Below are 17250 nucleotides of genomic sequence, written 5' to 3' on the forward strand. Positions count from 1 at the left end.
AGTCCTGGCACCCCTCAAGGTTAAGAATGTCCTTTCCAGGGCAGAATAATGTGGGCAGGTTCAGACACCAGAAGCCAAATCAGCTCCTGTAATGCGCTGCACCTATACTGGATGATATTGGCAAAAAGGCCCTGAAAATCCCATGTTTCTGAGAGCACAGGGCAGCAAGGAAGGACAGCAAACCTCCCTTAGTGGGGATGGCCAGGGATTTTATAGGAGATTGGCAGAAGCTGGCATCTGCCAGGGTTAAACCCTGGTGCGAGTGCTCCGATCCGAGAGATCACAGTAGGGTTTACCCTCTTCTGAGGACATCTCATCTCTGGATTAGAGCCTTCAGAGGGTGTAGCGTGCTGTAATTTATTCCCACTGACTCACACTCATAGTGGTAGACCTTAAACACCCCTCATTTTCCCCTGCAGACATGTCCTAGGATGACAGGATGCCCACACACACTCGTACCCTCGTGCGCGCCTGCCTGCCTGGAGAACAGCCCTGCTTTGGGGAAGTGCCTCCCTCTGGAGTACCGAGTCCTCAGAGAATAAATTAAGAGCTAAAACCTGGAAGTGTTGGGTTTCCAAATGAGTTATTTTTTGGGCCCTGTGCTGGCTGAGGTAGTCCTGAGTTTAGGACTCTCACCCTGTATGAAGATCAGGCCAAGGGAATCCTCAGCTGGTTCGTAGCCACCAAGTTTCCTGCACTAGCTGGAGCAAGGGGAGGAATTTTCAACACCTAACCTACTTGGGCATGGAAAAATGGGGACACAGTTATGGAAATGGAACACTGGAAGCCAATATTGGGAAACATTTCTGGATAACTCTGCTTAAATTTCTCTTTTTAGCTATATGCTTCCTCAGACCTATACACGGCCAAAAATTCCGAGCAGCAGCACACCGCTGCCCAGTTGCAGCAGCTTCAAACTGGTGTCCCATCAGGAATGCAAAATGAGTTTCCAAGGCAATGAAGAGGCTGAATAAGGTCTAAAAGATATAATCCATAGGTACATTTTGGAATGGAGGAATTCCCTGTCTGGGCACAGTGAATCCATGAGCAGACTCACTGCCCTGCACTGGCCTTGCTGTGTGTCTGCCCAGCAGGTGCTCTGGGTGAGCTGTAGTAAAGTGCTGAGCAGAATTTGACAGCAGCAAGTGAAAGCTGGTATTTTCTAGCAGGAACAGCTTTCTTTTTCAGTGAAATTGCTGTTGCCAAGGTGAGACAATAATATTTCTGTGTTCACAAACAAAATGAAACCATTCTGCACCTTAGGCTATGGGCAAACATTCTTCTCTGAACCTGCTATACCTGCTAAAGACACAACTTCTCTTGTCTCCCCAGCCCTGCCTGTCCCAGGAAGGTCTGACTGCATCATCCTTGCCAGGGGAAGGGTTTCTGTGAGCATCCCTCCCTCTCCTTGAGCCAAATTTGACACTCTTAATGGCTTTTGCAAACTGATGAAATTCTGCTCTTTAACTGGTACCCATCAGAGTTATCCCAATGAGCTTTTACCAGAGCTTACCTGGGTATTTGTCAGGTGCACTGGCAGGCTGCAGTCATATCTCTCTCTCTCTTTTCCCCTGTGGAACTCAAAGAGATTTGGCAACTTTTAAAAGTGTTTGTTTCTGTGAGTCTCATTTTTCTAAGCTTTGCTCTCAGCCTTTGAGATCATCAGTTCTAGCAACCACAAAGAGGGAAAAAATATAGTCAATATTATCAGAGAAACAAGCTTAGAAACTTCTGGGATTCCTTTCTTTTGATGTTCAGGCTTTTTGCCCATAACCTTGGCTTTGTGTATCTGTTTGTCCTGCGCCATGGATGTGAGCTGACTGCTGTCAGTAGTGGGAGAGCATCAGCTTGGGCAGAGAAAAATCTTTGTCATTAAATAAGCGACATTCATGTGACCTGCCTTTAAAGGAAAATATGAAAGACAGCTGCCACATCCAGTGTTTTAGCCTCTTTTTTCTTTCCTGGCGCATTAGTCTGAGTTGTTCTTTCTGCAAGTGCCCTTTTTTTTTTTTTTGAAGATGAATAGATAAGTGTACGAGATTGCTGATGGCAGGGGTAGCAGGGAAAAGTAAAGATAAAAACAGTGTTGATTAGCAAAGGTAAGCACTTTTTCCTGTGCCATACTTCATCAGCCTGTGTCAGCACTGAGTTAGGGCATGGACACTTTCCCTTTGCTGGCAGTTGTGGTGCTGGTGGAGGTTACCAGTGATGTCTTAAGCAACCTAGAAATGAAAAACACTTTCTAGAAAATATTTGTATAGGAGGCAATATAAAGGTTTGTCTTTATTGGAGGCATACAGAGGCAGATATGGAAAAATGTTCACAAAATGCCCACGGGGTGAATGCAGTGTTTTAAGTTTAGCAAATTAGCATAATTGACAAAAATCACCAATTAGGAGCACAAGAGTTGATGCAATTTCCCCCGGTTCAAGCGTCTCTAAATCCTCCCCCCTCAGATGGAAACTAAACTTTGTTTATGAAAATGTGTCTTAAAGAGCTGTTCTTCAGCCTTGCTTCTCAGAAAGAAGAGAGTCTTGGGGCCTTGGAATGTGTTTTGTCTTTCTGCCTAGGGAAAAGGTAGGGAAAAGTACTGGGAAAGGTCGCCACAGATATAATAGGCCACAGAGCTATAAATGTGTAAAAAAAAAATAGAAAATATATAAAATGGAAAGAAAAAAATAATTTGGCATCATCACTTCCCCCAGCACAGCAGCTTTGTCAGCAGAGTGGCTCCTGCAGGAGTCAGACAAGATGTGCTGTGTTTATCCAGGACTCCCACACCTGCAGCACCTGCAGTGCTGCCTGGGCAGGCTTGTGGTGCCCAAGCAAGGTCTGCACCTGCCCCAGCACAGTGACACTGACACAGTGGCACTGCCCAGCACAGTGACACAGTGGCACTGGCACAGTGGCACTGCCCAGCACAGTGACACAGTGGCACTGCCCCAGCACAGTGTGACCCGTGCCACTGGCAGTGTGTCCATGGCTCCACTCCCCGCTTGCCTGGAGCTAAAATCTTGTCGTTCTGTCTCCCAGCAGCTTGAAAGCTGCCGTGTTTGTCTGAGTCCCCCTCAGTTCTCAGTGCTGCCTCCTGCCCCCTGAAGTGCTGCCACAAACCAGGCCAGCAATGCTCAGGTGTGAATCACTCGCTGATTTGAAATTCGGTTTTGTGGAGTACCCAGAAGGATGTGTACAGCATCTCCTGCTCGTCCTGGCAAGATGTCAAGATGCCAAATTTATATTTTTCTTTTGGAAAAAGGTGCCTAAGTTACTTTTAGGGTTCTAAAATTATGCCTGTTAGACCTTTCTGCTTCCTGAGAGGTCGGTGCAAGTAGACTCACAAGACAAATTAATTCTCTGTGCAGAGAAAGGCAATATAATAGATCAGTGAAAATTTTGCATTTCACTTCTAAACAGCTTTTCTGCCCTGACTCAAAAATTATCAAGCAGCAGAACCCCATATAACATTATCTCATCTGAATTACTGATAGTAAGAGACACAGCAGTGCCCTGAATTAAATTTTGCTTGAACTTGAGTGTCTCATGTATGAGAAAATTATCTGGTTTGATACAAAACTTGCTCACACAGGATAATATGAACAGCAATCGGAAGGATTTTTTGCAGTATTTAATGAGGGCTCAAAAACATGAGTGACTTACTGTGGCTTTAAAAAATCAGAGCATCAGGTAAGTAACTGACAGATTAAATTACAGCTATTGGAAGGAAAAATGTGTTTGCTTAAACTTCAGCAAAATGGTGTTAAACTAACAGGTTTCCTCAGCGATTTGCAGTCTCCTAATCCATTACCCCAGCTCAGCTGCAAGTGGCAATGTGTAAATCCATAGTATCTGCCTCATGGTGACTTCATTTGTCCTCTTTTCTAGTCAGAACATGCTTAGCTTCAGCTTCCTCAACCAGATTTATGTTTCTGTTTGCTAGAGAAAATATTCCATTACTGATGTTTTGGTCCTTGTAAACTGGGATCAGGTCATCCTTTAATCATATCTTTGATTGAATTCATGGCATCTGCCACTGCACGGCACATTTCCCAAACCTTTAAATCAGTTTATGCCCTGAAAGCTCTCTAATGCACAAACACCCACCTAGAACATCCCTTCCCCTGCCTGGACTGAGCCTTCTGACAAGATGTGAATGGTCATTTATATCCAAAATGTGCTGCAGCTGCAAGATTGGGCAAATAATATCACAAAGAAAATCTGCAGAGCTGTACCAAGGAAAAGTTGCTGTTCATCTCCAAGCCCTTGTGCTTAAAGCCTGGATTCTCACCTCACTTGGTTTGTGTTGTATCTACAGACAGGACAGAACCCTCTCATCCAGCTGCAGGGTTGGGAAGCTGTCTGACAGTGCCCTCTTCTCCTGTCTTTCTTTTCCCTTTCTTCACATTCTCCTTAACCTCAGTGAGGACTCACATGTTTTGCTGCTGCAATGGGATGTGGCACATTAAAAACTCTGCAGAGGAGTGGAAGGCACAGTGGAAGGAGACTGGAGCAGATGGGCTCTTTTTGGACACACCCTCCTTATTAATACAAAGTGATGGGAGTGAGGAATGCTGCTTCACAGGACAAGTTAAGCTTGAAGATAATTTGGGGTATTGGAGATTCTCTGCCTGGAAACACTCCATTTCTTGCTCCCTTCAGTAAGTCACTGGTGTATCTTGGAAGACAGGAGCCACTTTGTATTTACTCGGCTGATCTACAGCCATTCAGAAGCAAAAATTTTGCTTTGCAAAGTTTCTTACAATCATAAAATCTGCTACAAGGAAGTAGTCTGGCATTGCAAGTCATGCATTTAAACAGAGCTGGGCCAGTTTCCCGATGCTGCCACAGGTTTCCGTGGCACTCACCCAAGCTCAGGGTGAATTGCTTAAATGCTTTTGGCTTGAAAAGAAATATTTCAGTGTACAATCTATTAAAGAAAAGAGAAAGCAGACTCTAGTCTCTTCATCCCAGACAGAAAGAGACTTAAAAAACCTAATACTCCTTGCTGGGATGAGGAGGCTCTCTTGGCTTCAACCAACAAGCCTTCTCCAGGCAATTCAAGAGAAAGGGGTGGTTTTCCCTTTCTTCATTCAAAGCTGAATTATCCAGTCTCAGGGGGAGATCTGGAGAGCTCAGAAGAGGCAGCAGGAGGAGAGAAAGCAGCACTGTTTCTCAGGAATGTGTCTGTCTTCAAGGAGACTCTCTAATGTTCTTTATCCGAGGAAAGGAGGAGGCTTGGAGCACAGGCAGGGAGGTTTTCAGCTGGGCTGTGGGGTGGCTTTTGAGCTGCTGAGCCACAGTCTACCCAGAGCTCAGCCCGTGCCTCTGCAGCTTCAAAAGCATCACAGGAGGCACCTGCAGGGAAAGGGCCAGCAATCAGCGTGAGCTCAGTGAAATACAAAGAGAACCTGGAGGTGTGGGTGCATTGCCATGGGCTGGGAGGGTGTCCCACGAGCAGCTGTGCCACCAAGGGTCATCAGTGTGCAGAGAGGAGGCAGAGGTTTAGGACAGTGAGGCAGTGAAATATGAGGGTGACAGGAGAGGTGCAGGGAAGTCAGTGAAGCTCCAGATTTGAGGAGGGTCATGGACAAAGGGATGAGGTTTTCCATACACTGACAGCTGCCTGCACTGCCCACTCAGTGTTCTGGCTCCTCACAGTGTCCAGGGTATAAATTAGGAGCTGGTTCATCTCTGGAGGGACTTTCTTTTCAAGGCAGATCCTTTGTGGACCACTTAATCAAGATGGATTCATGAGGCCCATTTCAAGTCATCAGTCTTCCTGCATTATGCATTTCCTTTGATGATTGAGCCCACAAGCAGTGGAGAGGAATATAAATGTGTGACTTGCTGATGCCTCTCCCAGCAACCAAGGCAGCAAACGGGACAGTAAAACAACCTTTGGCTGAAAACTGCTTTCAGTTTAAGAACAGCATAAAGAACAGATGCATCAAGGAAAGCACAGGGAGGATAAACCCCTTCCCAGTACTGTTTTCTATTTGAAGCCACAAAGGTCTGTAATAGCTGCCCATATAATTTACCCACAGCAACCCCGTGCACTTAATTGCTCTGTGATGTTCATTAATGCCGAGAGGAGCCCGTGGATGGGCTAAAGAGCAAATTCCCTGCTTTGAAGGCAGCCTGGCTGCTGCTGGAGCAGGGTGCTGCAGATGCTGTGAGTCAGAGCAGGCTGGAGGAGGGAGCTGCCTCAGCCCATGGCACGAAGGGACCAGATTTCTGTGGTTTATTGTCAGCCTGCTCGTTCCGTGGCATTTGGAGAGAGCCAGGCGTTTCCCAGGCGTGTGCAAGGCAGGGAGGCACATCCTCTGCTTTGCTGAGGTGGTGCTGTGAAGTGAGTTCAAGTCCAAGGCACAGCTGATCCTGCCGTGGGGGGGCTGATGGATGGTTTGAGGTTCCCAGGGATGGCTGTGCCTGCAGGAGCCTTGTGTCCCCTGGAGCAGCTACACCCTGGCACTGGCCCTGCTGCTCTGGGCTGCTCTGGGTCCCTCTGGCTGCTTTTCCAGGGGGGCTGCAGTCTGAGTCCCCCTATTCCTCCTCTTCCTCCCTGGGGGATTTCAGTGCTGTGCAGGGAGGACAAGGCTGACCCCTGCATGTCCAACAGACACACCCCAAATGCTTCAGGTGCCAAGAGCTTGAAGTCACACACAGCCAAATTCCAGGGGCTCAGTTTCCCTGAACTGTCCTCCAGACACGGCTGCAAAGTGTTTTTTTCCAGTATTCTCTGGTGAATTTTAGAAACTGTTTCAGAACCATTTGATCACTCCTTGGGACCACATGGAGTGCATCCTTCCAGCACTGTTCACTTCTTGCTGTGCTTGGTTGGATGACAGAGGGAAGCATTTCTGGGATAGTTCTTTCCCAAACTGGTTGATACTAAACATATTACTGCAAAAGCACAGCTGCTGCCCCTTAGTTGTGGGTTACAGTCTTTCCTTAGCCAAGTTTTAAGAATTTATTTTCTGTTTCCCATATAGAACCAGTTGAAAAATAAATAAAATATCTCTCTTTTTTCTTTTTTGCAATATGCGTCTATAGTTAGTGCAAAGTGACAGATGATTGATGATTTCTTTAGTTGCAAATATTGTAATTCTCTTGTTCTCCTGTTTCCTACAAGCACTGACTGATATTCCAGAAGGAGAGATAAGCATGTTGAATTTTTGCTGCCACTTTGTCAATAGAAGCACTTTCAAAAACCAGTCTGCATAACTCTTGATGGTTTTTTATTTATATGTTTGCTAGCAATAATTCACCTGTTCAGGGAATTATTTTCTAAAACATTTGACCTCCATATTTCCATGTTCATTGGCTCTTATGTTCCACAGACCTGCTCTGAGCAGATTTCAGTGTGGTGATTAAAATTCCTTTGTAGTTAGGAGCATTACTATAATGTCCTTGTGCTGGGGTATGTGAAGGAGGAATAACAGGTGAAAACAATTATTTCAGCTGTTGATAGCAGCCCAAGTGCAAAGATGTCTCCAAGGTTAATGATGTCCTCTATGGTCCCAACTGCCTTAAATGACTGGAAAGTCTTCAGAGGTCTCCACATGTTTTAAAGAACCTGAATTATGTCAAAAGTCAGTGGAGAAAAATTAGTACAATTTTCAAGAAGAATTCCTGTCATCTATTCATATTATTTTAAAATTTTGTGCAATGAATCCCAATTTTGTGCAATGAATCCCAATGAATATTGTTGAATATTTGCTTCAGTTTTAGAATGGTTTCTTAGGGAAAACAGTGAAATACAGGGGTTTCAACCACTGCTGTCTCATTACTGCTGTCATAACTTTTTTTCTATTGAAATCTGCATTCTGAGGGGGCTTAACACACCAGTCACCTTATTCATACTCTGCAGTGAACTTGGACTTTTCTTCATCCCTTTGTGCATCTCCTAAAAAGGAGCTGGTTGTACAAACTTCAAGTTGCTCTGCAATAGTTTCTTTTGACAGATCTTTTTCCCCTGAGTAGCTCCCAGGAGCAAAATGTCAGTGTAATTTGGTCCTAGCCATGAATAACCAGTTGGCAACCTGAGGTCCCTCTTACTGAACCTTAGGAGCTCTATGTGTCAAAACCCACTCGGCCTGTAATGCATTCAGGTGTCAGGGACAATTATCCTGCTGCATTTTCTATTCATTAATCACAGCTCTGGCTTTCTGAAACCCCCACGCCAGCAATTACAAACAAGATTGATGTGGGTTTAACCAGCATTCTGAAGAGTATGCACACACAAAATACTGTTTTTTTTTTTTCTTTTAACCTAAATCACTGTACTTGGAAGCAAAATAAGGCATCTATTTAGAGCATCTGTACACCAGTATCCAATCCTCAGCCTTGTAAGTGGATGCCAAATTGCCTACAAAATGCTGGAAGAAAAAAATGTGAAAGTCTTTTAAGTAATTTTTGAGTCACTTATGACTCCCTGAGTCTGACACTTATGTGAGAGGGCAATTTAGTCTTTTCCTGGTATGGTCTATTCCCAAAACAGTTCTCATCTAATGGCTTGCTCCTGACTTTGGAAGTTGATCAGCTAATTAGCTCCCTCAGCCTGTGAACAGAGAGCATCATTTTGGGAACCTGATTGGTGTTTTCCTGGAAATGATGTAACTTGGCTTTTTTAGCTCATCATGGTGAATCTGAGAACAAACAAGGGAGAGAAACCCAGGGGCAGGCTGAGGAGGAGCCTGCAGAGAACGCTCAGCAGCAGGGCAGGGGGGAGGCAGCGGAGCTCAAGCCAGCCCTTCTGCTGCTCAAATGATGGCATTGTGACAGTCCCCATTCATCTCCCCTCATGCACTGAGGCTGCTGATGGTGCCAGCTCAAATAATTGAGTACATCTCTTGTGCTTGTGTTCCTAAAGAAAAAAGCAGAGCTCAGCCTGTCCCACACACAGCAGGAGGGCACAGCCCCTGTCCCAGCACTTCTGCAAGGACAGCAAAGAGTTCTGCCCAGCAGCAGGGCTGCAGAGCTGGGATCAAAGCTGGGACACCAAGAAATCACCACTTCCCCCATATTGCAGTGTGTCTCTAATTAAATTTTCACCTCTAACTCAAGGGGGTAGCTAATTCTGCCACCCTGATCAATGCACACGTGTATTTGTACATATGTTCATCACATGCAGAGAGCCGAAAGTGGGCAAGAACAATAAGGAAATGAAAGAAATGTATTTAATTAGTAATCTAAAGTCTAGAAAAGCACTTTCTTTTCTCCCAAATGGCCAAATTCTATAAATCTATTCTATAATTTTCTAATATTAAGACTCCTTTAAGAAGCCGACCAACCAGTTCTTTCCTGATCTGTTGGAAGTTAATTGCCCAGAATTTGCTTTTCCCTATGAACTGTGATTTGAAAAGAAGTAGCCTATCCGTTGGTTGCTGAGTCCATGAAAGTTAGGACTGGGTGAACAATTCTGTATAAAATTTAGAGCTGGTTGACAAATACTTTTTATTATATTTTACAGATTTTGTTCGTTTCAGCCATTATTCAGGATACATTTTCCCATTACTCTGCTAGCTTTCTCACAGGTGAACTGTTGTTAATATGATTATTTGTCTCCCTGGGTGGTAACTGCAGGATATGGCTAGCTCAGAACCTGTGAGAAAAGCAAGTTCACATCATGACTGGGGAGCTGGTGCCTCTCCTGAGTTGGACATTTCCTCACAGAGGGAAGATATTTTTCCTGAGCTGTCTGCCATATCCATACATAGGCAGGATTCCTCTTGCCCATCTAGATATGTCTTCCTCTGATAAGTTGTTCCTGTTTTTCTCCTGTACCAGGGATTCATGGACATTGACCTGACCAAATTCAGAGAGAGTGGAGCCAATGTCACTGGCTTCCAACTGGTGAATTACACAGATACTGTTCCTGCCAGGATCATGCAACAGTGGAGGAATAATGATGCCAGAGAGCATCCACGTGTGGACTGGAAGAGGCCAAAGGCAAGTGGTATTAAAAAACACCTTTCATTTGGTTCCATCTGGCTCAGTTTACGTTATGCTCACCTCTTTGTGATCACACACGGCTCTTTCTTCTCACTTGAGAAACTCTCAGTATGAACATTATCTGTTCCATTTGCCTTAACATTATCTGAATTTTACTAGGCTGCAGTTACTGCCTCCTAAGAAATACAAAATTTATTGTATTCACTTGGTCTCCCAGTTTTCACCCCCTCGAAGCTAAGAATGAAATATCTCATAGTGTTCAGTATATAAAAAACAAAAAGCCTCTTTAAGCCCTTAACCTTTGACTTGTTTACAAGACATCCAGTGATAATAAAGTCTTTCCAGATGTTCCTTTTGAGAATTTCAAATCAGTGCATACAACAGAGGGAAAAAGTATTTTAATTCCTGACACAGAAGGCCCTGAAGCTGTTGAGAGATTAATGGAGGGAGAGGTTGTTTTTTTTCTGTTTAATATTTGAAAATGAATACATTTGTGACTAACACTCTGCCATAGAAATATTAGCTTTGGGATTAGTTTAAGAAAGTTGAAAACAACTAAATAAGTAGGTGATCACAGAAAAGAGTTAACAGTAATGGTTCTTGCTGAGAGTTTTACACTGCTTTCTGTACAAATTTCTGCTTGAATAAACTCAGGTTTTGCAGAATTTTTGCCAATTGAGATGGAATTTTCTGGTCTCTATCCGTGACCAGAAAAAGTCCCTTGTTTCTTGATTTCATGTAGCTCACATTTACACAGTATAATGTGCTCCTTAAAAGTTCAGTCAATGCTTCTGATTAAACACAAAGGCTTGGGTAACAGGTGAAGGACTTTTAGGGCTGAGTCTTCTTCAGGGAGTGAAATCAGGAGTTTCTCCTTCACTTCCCAGCTGTGAAAGTCAAAACCAACTTTTAGGAGTCAACAGGGCAGTGGAGATTACAGGGAACAAGATGCTGTTGAACTTCACAGACAGAAGGTGAGGACAGAGTGTTGCCTTTTTCTTAACCTGGAAATGAAACTCAAGATAATTTTAGTAAGGAGGTAATATAAGAGCAGATTTTTATTTTAAGGCTTTCAAGGGTAGTTATGGAAAGATGTCCACAGATGCCCATCCCCACAGTGATGAGTACATTTTTATAGGATTTGGGGAATTAACATAATTGATAAAAAGCACCAATTAGGAGGACAAGTGGTGATGTAACTTCTTCTCAGGTCATGCTTTGTTTTGGAGTCCTCCCCTCATCATTAGCTGTGCTCTGTCTATAAAATGTATCTTGAAGAGCTGTTCTCAACCTTGGTTTGCAGGAAGAACCAGGACAGCACAGGGGCTTTGTACTTCCTGGGGCTTGGAGCTCTGGAATTTGTTTGGTTTTTTGCCTAGGGAAAGGCTATGGAAAAGTACCAGGAAAATTAGCCCCTCATAGGCTACAGAGCTACAAATACATGTGCGAAGAATACAGGGAACATATAAAAGAAAAAGAAAAGGTAAAAAACCAAACAGCATCAGAGCGAGCCACCTGGAAAGTGACCCTGAGGGGCATTTCTGTTCGCAGTACACGTCGGCGCTCACGTACGACGGCGTGCGGGTGATGGCCGAGGCCTTCCAGAACCTTCGGCGGCAGCGCATCGACATCTCCCGCCGCGGCAACGCCGGCGACTGCCTGGCCAACCCCGCCGTGCCCTGGGGACAGGGCATCGACATCCAGAGAGCCCTGCAGCAGGTTGGGAGCCGGCTGGGGGTGGGTGTGTGTGCGGGGGGCACAGCCTGAGCGTGGGGCAGGACGCGTGGGCAGCAGCGGGAGCAGCGGCACAAATCGCTTGGGGTGAGGAGGAGCCGATGCACCTGGAGAAGAGAGGTCTGAAAAGCTCAGGGGTGCATCCAGCAAACTGCTTTTCCTGGTTCCATCGGATGTGTCCTCGCCTGCTCTGATTTCTGGTGTTGTTATTGTCCCATGAAATCTTTATGTTCCCCTCCTTAAGACACACGCCTGCTCAGACCATGTCTTTTGCAGATTCTTTGACTCTCTGTGAACTCAGCTTTAGTTCCAGCCTGCTAATGGATGTGTGTGAATTTTGCCTTATGTGTTGGCTGTCACCAAAATGTTCTCAAAGTGCAGATTACAGCTTGTTTCATACTGTGAGGACTCATAAAAGTCTTAAGAGCAGCCATTTAGATAGTTTATTCCTCAAATCTGATAGTCTTGCTTTTTTTCCTCCTGCATACAATTTAGATTTTTGAATAAACAAAAATACAATGTGAAACTTACAAGAGAAAAATAATTCACTCTTATCAAAGACTTACCAAGGTAGAATATTTTAAAATTTCATTAAATTTCAAGACTGACATTTACTTCTAGCACTTTTCTTTCTTTTCCTGACAGAAATAGATGGATTTCTTGCAAATACTGCTAGTTCAGTATTATCCAAATATAGCTTATCCCATCTTCTTTCTTTAACTGTGAAGAAGGCAAAAAAAAAAAAAAAACAAACTGACATTTATGTGGTTCATTTGTATAATATGTAAAGTTCCTCAATTATTTTGTTTTGATTTGGTTTTGGCTTACTGGTAAACAACAATTCCTTTAAAACCAAATCTTGCATCTGATTTGATTTTATTGCTTGGATTCAATTTGTTCCCAAGTCTGTCACTGACTTTCTGTATGACCTTGGGCAAATCACTGTCACAGCTTCTCCAAGCCCTTATAATAAAATCACCCTCCCTGATGCATTAGGGAGATAGGTTACCTAATAAACATGAAATACTTGGAAGTCTTCTGATGAGCAATAGCTGCTCCAGCATTTTTCTTTATTGAATTTATGAGAATAGGGTATCAAAATTAGACAGCTGGAAAATACCATTTTTTTGTGTGAGTTGGAAAATCTCCTCTGAAGTTTCCTTATATCTTCATTAAAACAATTTCAAAAGTCCTAATTCTTCAGCTGGAGTGACTTTGGGCAAAGAACACAAAGACCCATTTGCAAAAGTTGCTTCTTTACAGATGAAAAATAATAATTTTAAAAAGTCTTGACCAGCTCAGTTGTGATGATCAAAATAAAAGACTGAAACAGGCAGGGCAAGAAGCCTCCTAGCAAAAAATTTAACTATGAATTCAATAGTCTTTCAGTATTTAGTAACGCAGCAAAAAAGAGGCAGATGGAAATAGAATAACTTATGATAAAATTGAAGGTTTGTGTTATCCTTTCTGTAAAGATTCACAATTAAGGCAATTCTTACAGCTCTTCACAGTGTGCTTTCTCTTCACCTCTCATTTGTTAATGCCTAAAATTTTATAAGCTTTTTAAAAGCAAATGTTTCTCTACTTGCTTCTACTCAAATGTCTGGAATAAGCTCCAAAATTGTTTTCTTCCTGTTTAGTGTAGGAAGGAATCACAGAATCATAAAAATATTTAGGTTGGAAGATCAAAGATCATTATCCCAGCATTTCCAAGTGCGCTAAACCACTAAACCATGCCCCAAGCACTGCCATATCCACACATCTTTTAAATCCCTCCAGAAATGGTGACTTTGCCACTTACTTCCCTGGTCAAGCCCATTCTAATGCTTGACAACCCTTTTGGAGAAGAAATTTTTCCTAATGCCCAATCTAAACATCCCGTGACACAACTTGAGGCCATTTCCTCTTGTCCTGTTGTGCTGTCTGGAGGAATAGACTGACCCACACCTCACTGCAACCTCCTAACAAGGATTAGTGGATGGCAGGAGCAAAGATGAAAAGAAATATGAAGCATTCTTCATTATTTTAAAAACAGAAATCTGGCATGTTCAAGGAGAATGTATGTTTTTATTAGAGATAATTACCTTTTTTCTTTTTTTGCAGGCAAAGGCCAACAAACTATTGCTTAAAACCACTACATTAAGGTTTCAATTTTACTTTGAAAAGGTTATGATAATTTTAAACAAATTATTTTTTTATCATTATGTGGTCAGCACATCTAATAAGCAGAAAGTTAGTCCTTAACTGCTGACTAACCCTGTAAAACATAAGGCCATAACAGCATCCTTCTGCTCCAGATGACCCAGCAAAGAGCCACATGCCCATCCATGTCTTACACACAAATGTGCTTTAATGTCTTCAGTTGACTTGCCTGGTGCTTAGCACTGTTGAAGTAAGTCCTCACTGCATTTTGAACAGCATTTTTGCATTTTGCATTTACCTTCAGAGGATGGTGAATGGCAGAACAGTTGCGCTGCATCTGCAGTGTGGATAGCAGAGATCCCTTTTGCTGTTTCAGTGCCACAAGGATATCGCAGGATTAAGATTTCATTCACTCAGATAGAAGAAATTGATGCTGTAAACCTGCCTTTTAGTGCACATAAAGCTACAAAGCACAAGCATCTGTGACCTGAGCTTCAGAATCGGTCAGAGCCTGAAAGGAAAACCAAAGGAGACGTGAAAAAAAGCAGGCTTGGGAGTGCTTAAGACAATGGTGCTTTTTCAGCACATCTATTTTTTATGGGCATGTTGTGTCTTGTGAAAAGGGAAAGGCATGTTTATCCAAATGTCACCAGGAATATCTCTTGGTTTGAAAGAGCTTCAGAAAATGCTGGCAGATGTTCATTTTCATGACAAACCTTTGTTGTAACAGCTGGAAAACAAACACGGCTTAACCAGATTAACAACAGATTTCCTCTGTAATGATACAGCCTCATTTCTTCACCATGGGTTTTTATTCTGAGGATCTCAGGGTATTTTAAAAGGCTGTTAAATACCTGTCCCCTTTTTGCATGTAGGAAGACTTCAGTTACAGGAACAAGAGGTTTGTCCAAAGCAAGTGGAAAGGCAGAGAAAGAGCACCTCTCCGGGTGGTCTCCATAGGAACCCAAATCTGCACTCATTTTAACATGTTCCTGGTCCCCACTGCCTGGTCCCCACAGAGAGTGTGTCTCTAGTCAGGAGCTCTTCTCCATTTCAGCAAGGGAAGTTCAGGATGTGGGATGTGATGTGAGCATCACTTCAGCTCAGCTGTGTTATCAGCAGAGATTTACAGTTCAAAGTTTCCTATGCAAATGTCAATACTAAATTGTTAGATTTTATTAATCTGGTGCAGAGGTAATTAAATTTGCTTGATAACTTATAGACTCCTCTCTATCAAAAGATGATGGCTGAGAGCCATGGCCATGGTTTCATATTTCCTCCTGATTTACAAGTCCTGATTTGAGATGACAAATTCTTTACCAAATCCCGACTCCACATCAGATTTAGAAAATATAGAACCTCACAAACTCAAGGAGTTCAGAGCTGATTTAGATGACTGTCACATCCCAAGAGGTGATGGGCTCACATTGGTGATCTAGCTCTAAGGCTGTGCTGTGTTTTAAACCACTGAGTTTTAAGAGAAAGGGTTTATAAATGAGTTGGATAAGAGGATGGCAGTGCCCATGGCCAGGCATGCTGTAGAGAGTGAGCCTTAGCAACATCCCAGTTGCAGGTAGATGTGCTGCCTCCCCTGCATGGAATTGAGAGTAATGACTGTACTCAGCACCCTTCTTCCCTTCCCCTCTCACTGCTGCTGAATCACCACTGCATGAGAAGCTGACCAATTTGCTGTCTTCATTGATATTTATGTATTTAAGGTCCGTTTTGAAGGATTGTCTGGCAACGTCCAGTTCAATGAGAAAGGACGCAGGACCAACTACACCCTCCATGTGATTGAGATGAAACACGATGGGATCAGAAAGGTACAACAGAGAGTGACCCCACATCCTGTGTCAGGTTCCAGCCCATCTTTGAGGGGCAGTGTGGCTGGGTCACGACAGGCATTCCTGCTGGTGAAAGTTTGTTTGTGGAGGCACAAGGGCGTTCCCAGCTCTAGGCATGAGCAAAGCAAGCACCAGGGAGGACTTGGGATGTGTTGCTAAAAACGTTCAACATTTGGAAGGTGTTATCAAGAGCAACAAGGGCATCTCAGATGTGGCAAAAGTTTTCCAGGATGCTAAAACTTGGTAATCTCACCTTTGCTATTGGCACAGTACATTGGTGCAGGCCCAGCTATAGGTCTGGCTTTGCCCTTCCACTTTTCCAAGGATAAACAAAGGCAGAGCCAGGCAGAATGGTTTGCCCCAGCCATTGTAAGTGAACCCTTTATGTTGACCTAATTCTGCTCTCCTTGAAGTGACAAAAGCTTTACCACTAACCACGTCCCAATAGCTACACAGACCTTTGTGCTCTTCTGAAGTCTTGATCCCTTTCTGTATCCCAGGCTCTTTGAAAAATCTGGCCTTGTTCAGAGATGCCAAGCCCTTGAAACATGAATTCTTTTGAAAATCTGACTCTAGGTGCGTATGTCCCACTTTAGATAACCATGTATTTGAAGAACAGAGAATAACTCAGATATTCCTTGATAAAGGAGAGTTACTACGTATTTTGGAAAGGGGCATTCTCTGCATCTCCTCAGTACCTTGAAAGATAAAAAACTTGTTTGAAACTAAGAAAAATGTAAATAATGAAAGTTCTATATTTACAGCCCCTATCTCAAATTTATACTTACACTTGAGAGCAGCAGGTGTAAGATCAAAGCCCCCCACAGTCAAGCGAAAAAAGGCAAATTTTCTTTGACAAATAAAATAAATGTTATTTTGAAGATGTACAAAGCAGTCTTCCTCCACTGCAAAGTATTCATAAGAGGACAAAGGCAGCATCATGCCCAGTTTGGGTCTCTGAACTTCAATAAGTTGGCAGTCTGGAGAGAGTCTAGAGGAGATGAAATTAAATGGCTGAATGTCTTGATTTTTCTATGTATTTGCCATCAGAAATAGTATTTGTTTGGAAGACATGTACATCATTGCAATGATGCATGTAGTATTTTAGATCCACCAGGTTAGAGGTTCAAAGTAAACACCCATGTCTCCACTTTTGTTGCCCTAGGGCAGAACTTTGAAAGCCCTTCCCTCACTTTCTGTTCTTTTTGTCTGTTCAATGAAGAGTGATTAGAAGCCTACAGAGTTTCATTTTTTTCTCCTCAGCTGTCATGATCTCTAATCTGCCATCAGCAGGTTCCTGGTCATGCCCTGGTTAATACCTTTTCCCATTTACTGTGATAAGAAATTCCTTTCATATGAGCAGAGTTCAGGCAGCTTCATACCTACGTGAGGTGATGGAAATCCTCTTATAAAATCAAGCCCTCCAAGTGGTTAACCTCAACCATGATCTCCCTAGAGATATTTGCTAGCACTCTGCTTTACCTTCAAGGAGTGGATTAGCTGCCCAGATCCCTGATTATTATTAAGCAGAATTTAACCTTAGAGTTACAAGTTTACAAGTGTTCAGTTTATTCATAAC

The 17250-nt window shown here is 43.1% G+C and overlaps 1 protein-coding gene across 3 annotated transcripts in view; it reads left to right on the forward strand.

Moving 5' to 3' along the window:
* The window catches only part of GRIA1 (glutamate ionotropic receptor AMPA type subunit 1), a 124269-nt gene that overhangs the window by 65930 nt on the left and 41089 nt on the right, over nt 1–17250 (forward strand). For all 3 annotated transcript variants that reach the window (XR_014958328.1, XM_021552138.4, XM_021552137.4), the window contains exons 6-8: nt 9787–9948; nt 11503–11670; nt 15546–15650. Coding sequence is in view for 2 of the 3 variants with exons in the window: in XM_021552138.4 (XP_021407813.1) it covers nt 9787–9948; nt 11503–11670; nt 15546–15650 (435 nt within the window). In the remaining variant the exon portion in view is untranslated. The remainder of the gene's footprint in view (nt 1–9786; nt 9949–11502; nt 11671–15545; nt 15651–17250) is intronic.

This window comes from Lonchura striata, chromosome 13 (genome assembly GCF_050655825.1).
Source record: "Lonchura striata isolate lonStrDom1 chromosome 13, ASM5065582v1, whole genome shotgun sequence".
Taxonomy (NCBI): domain Eukaryota; kingdom Metazoa; phylum Chordata; class Aves; order Passeriformes; family Estrildidae; genus Lonchura; species Lonchura striata.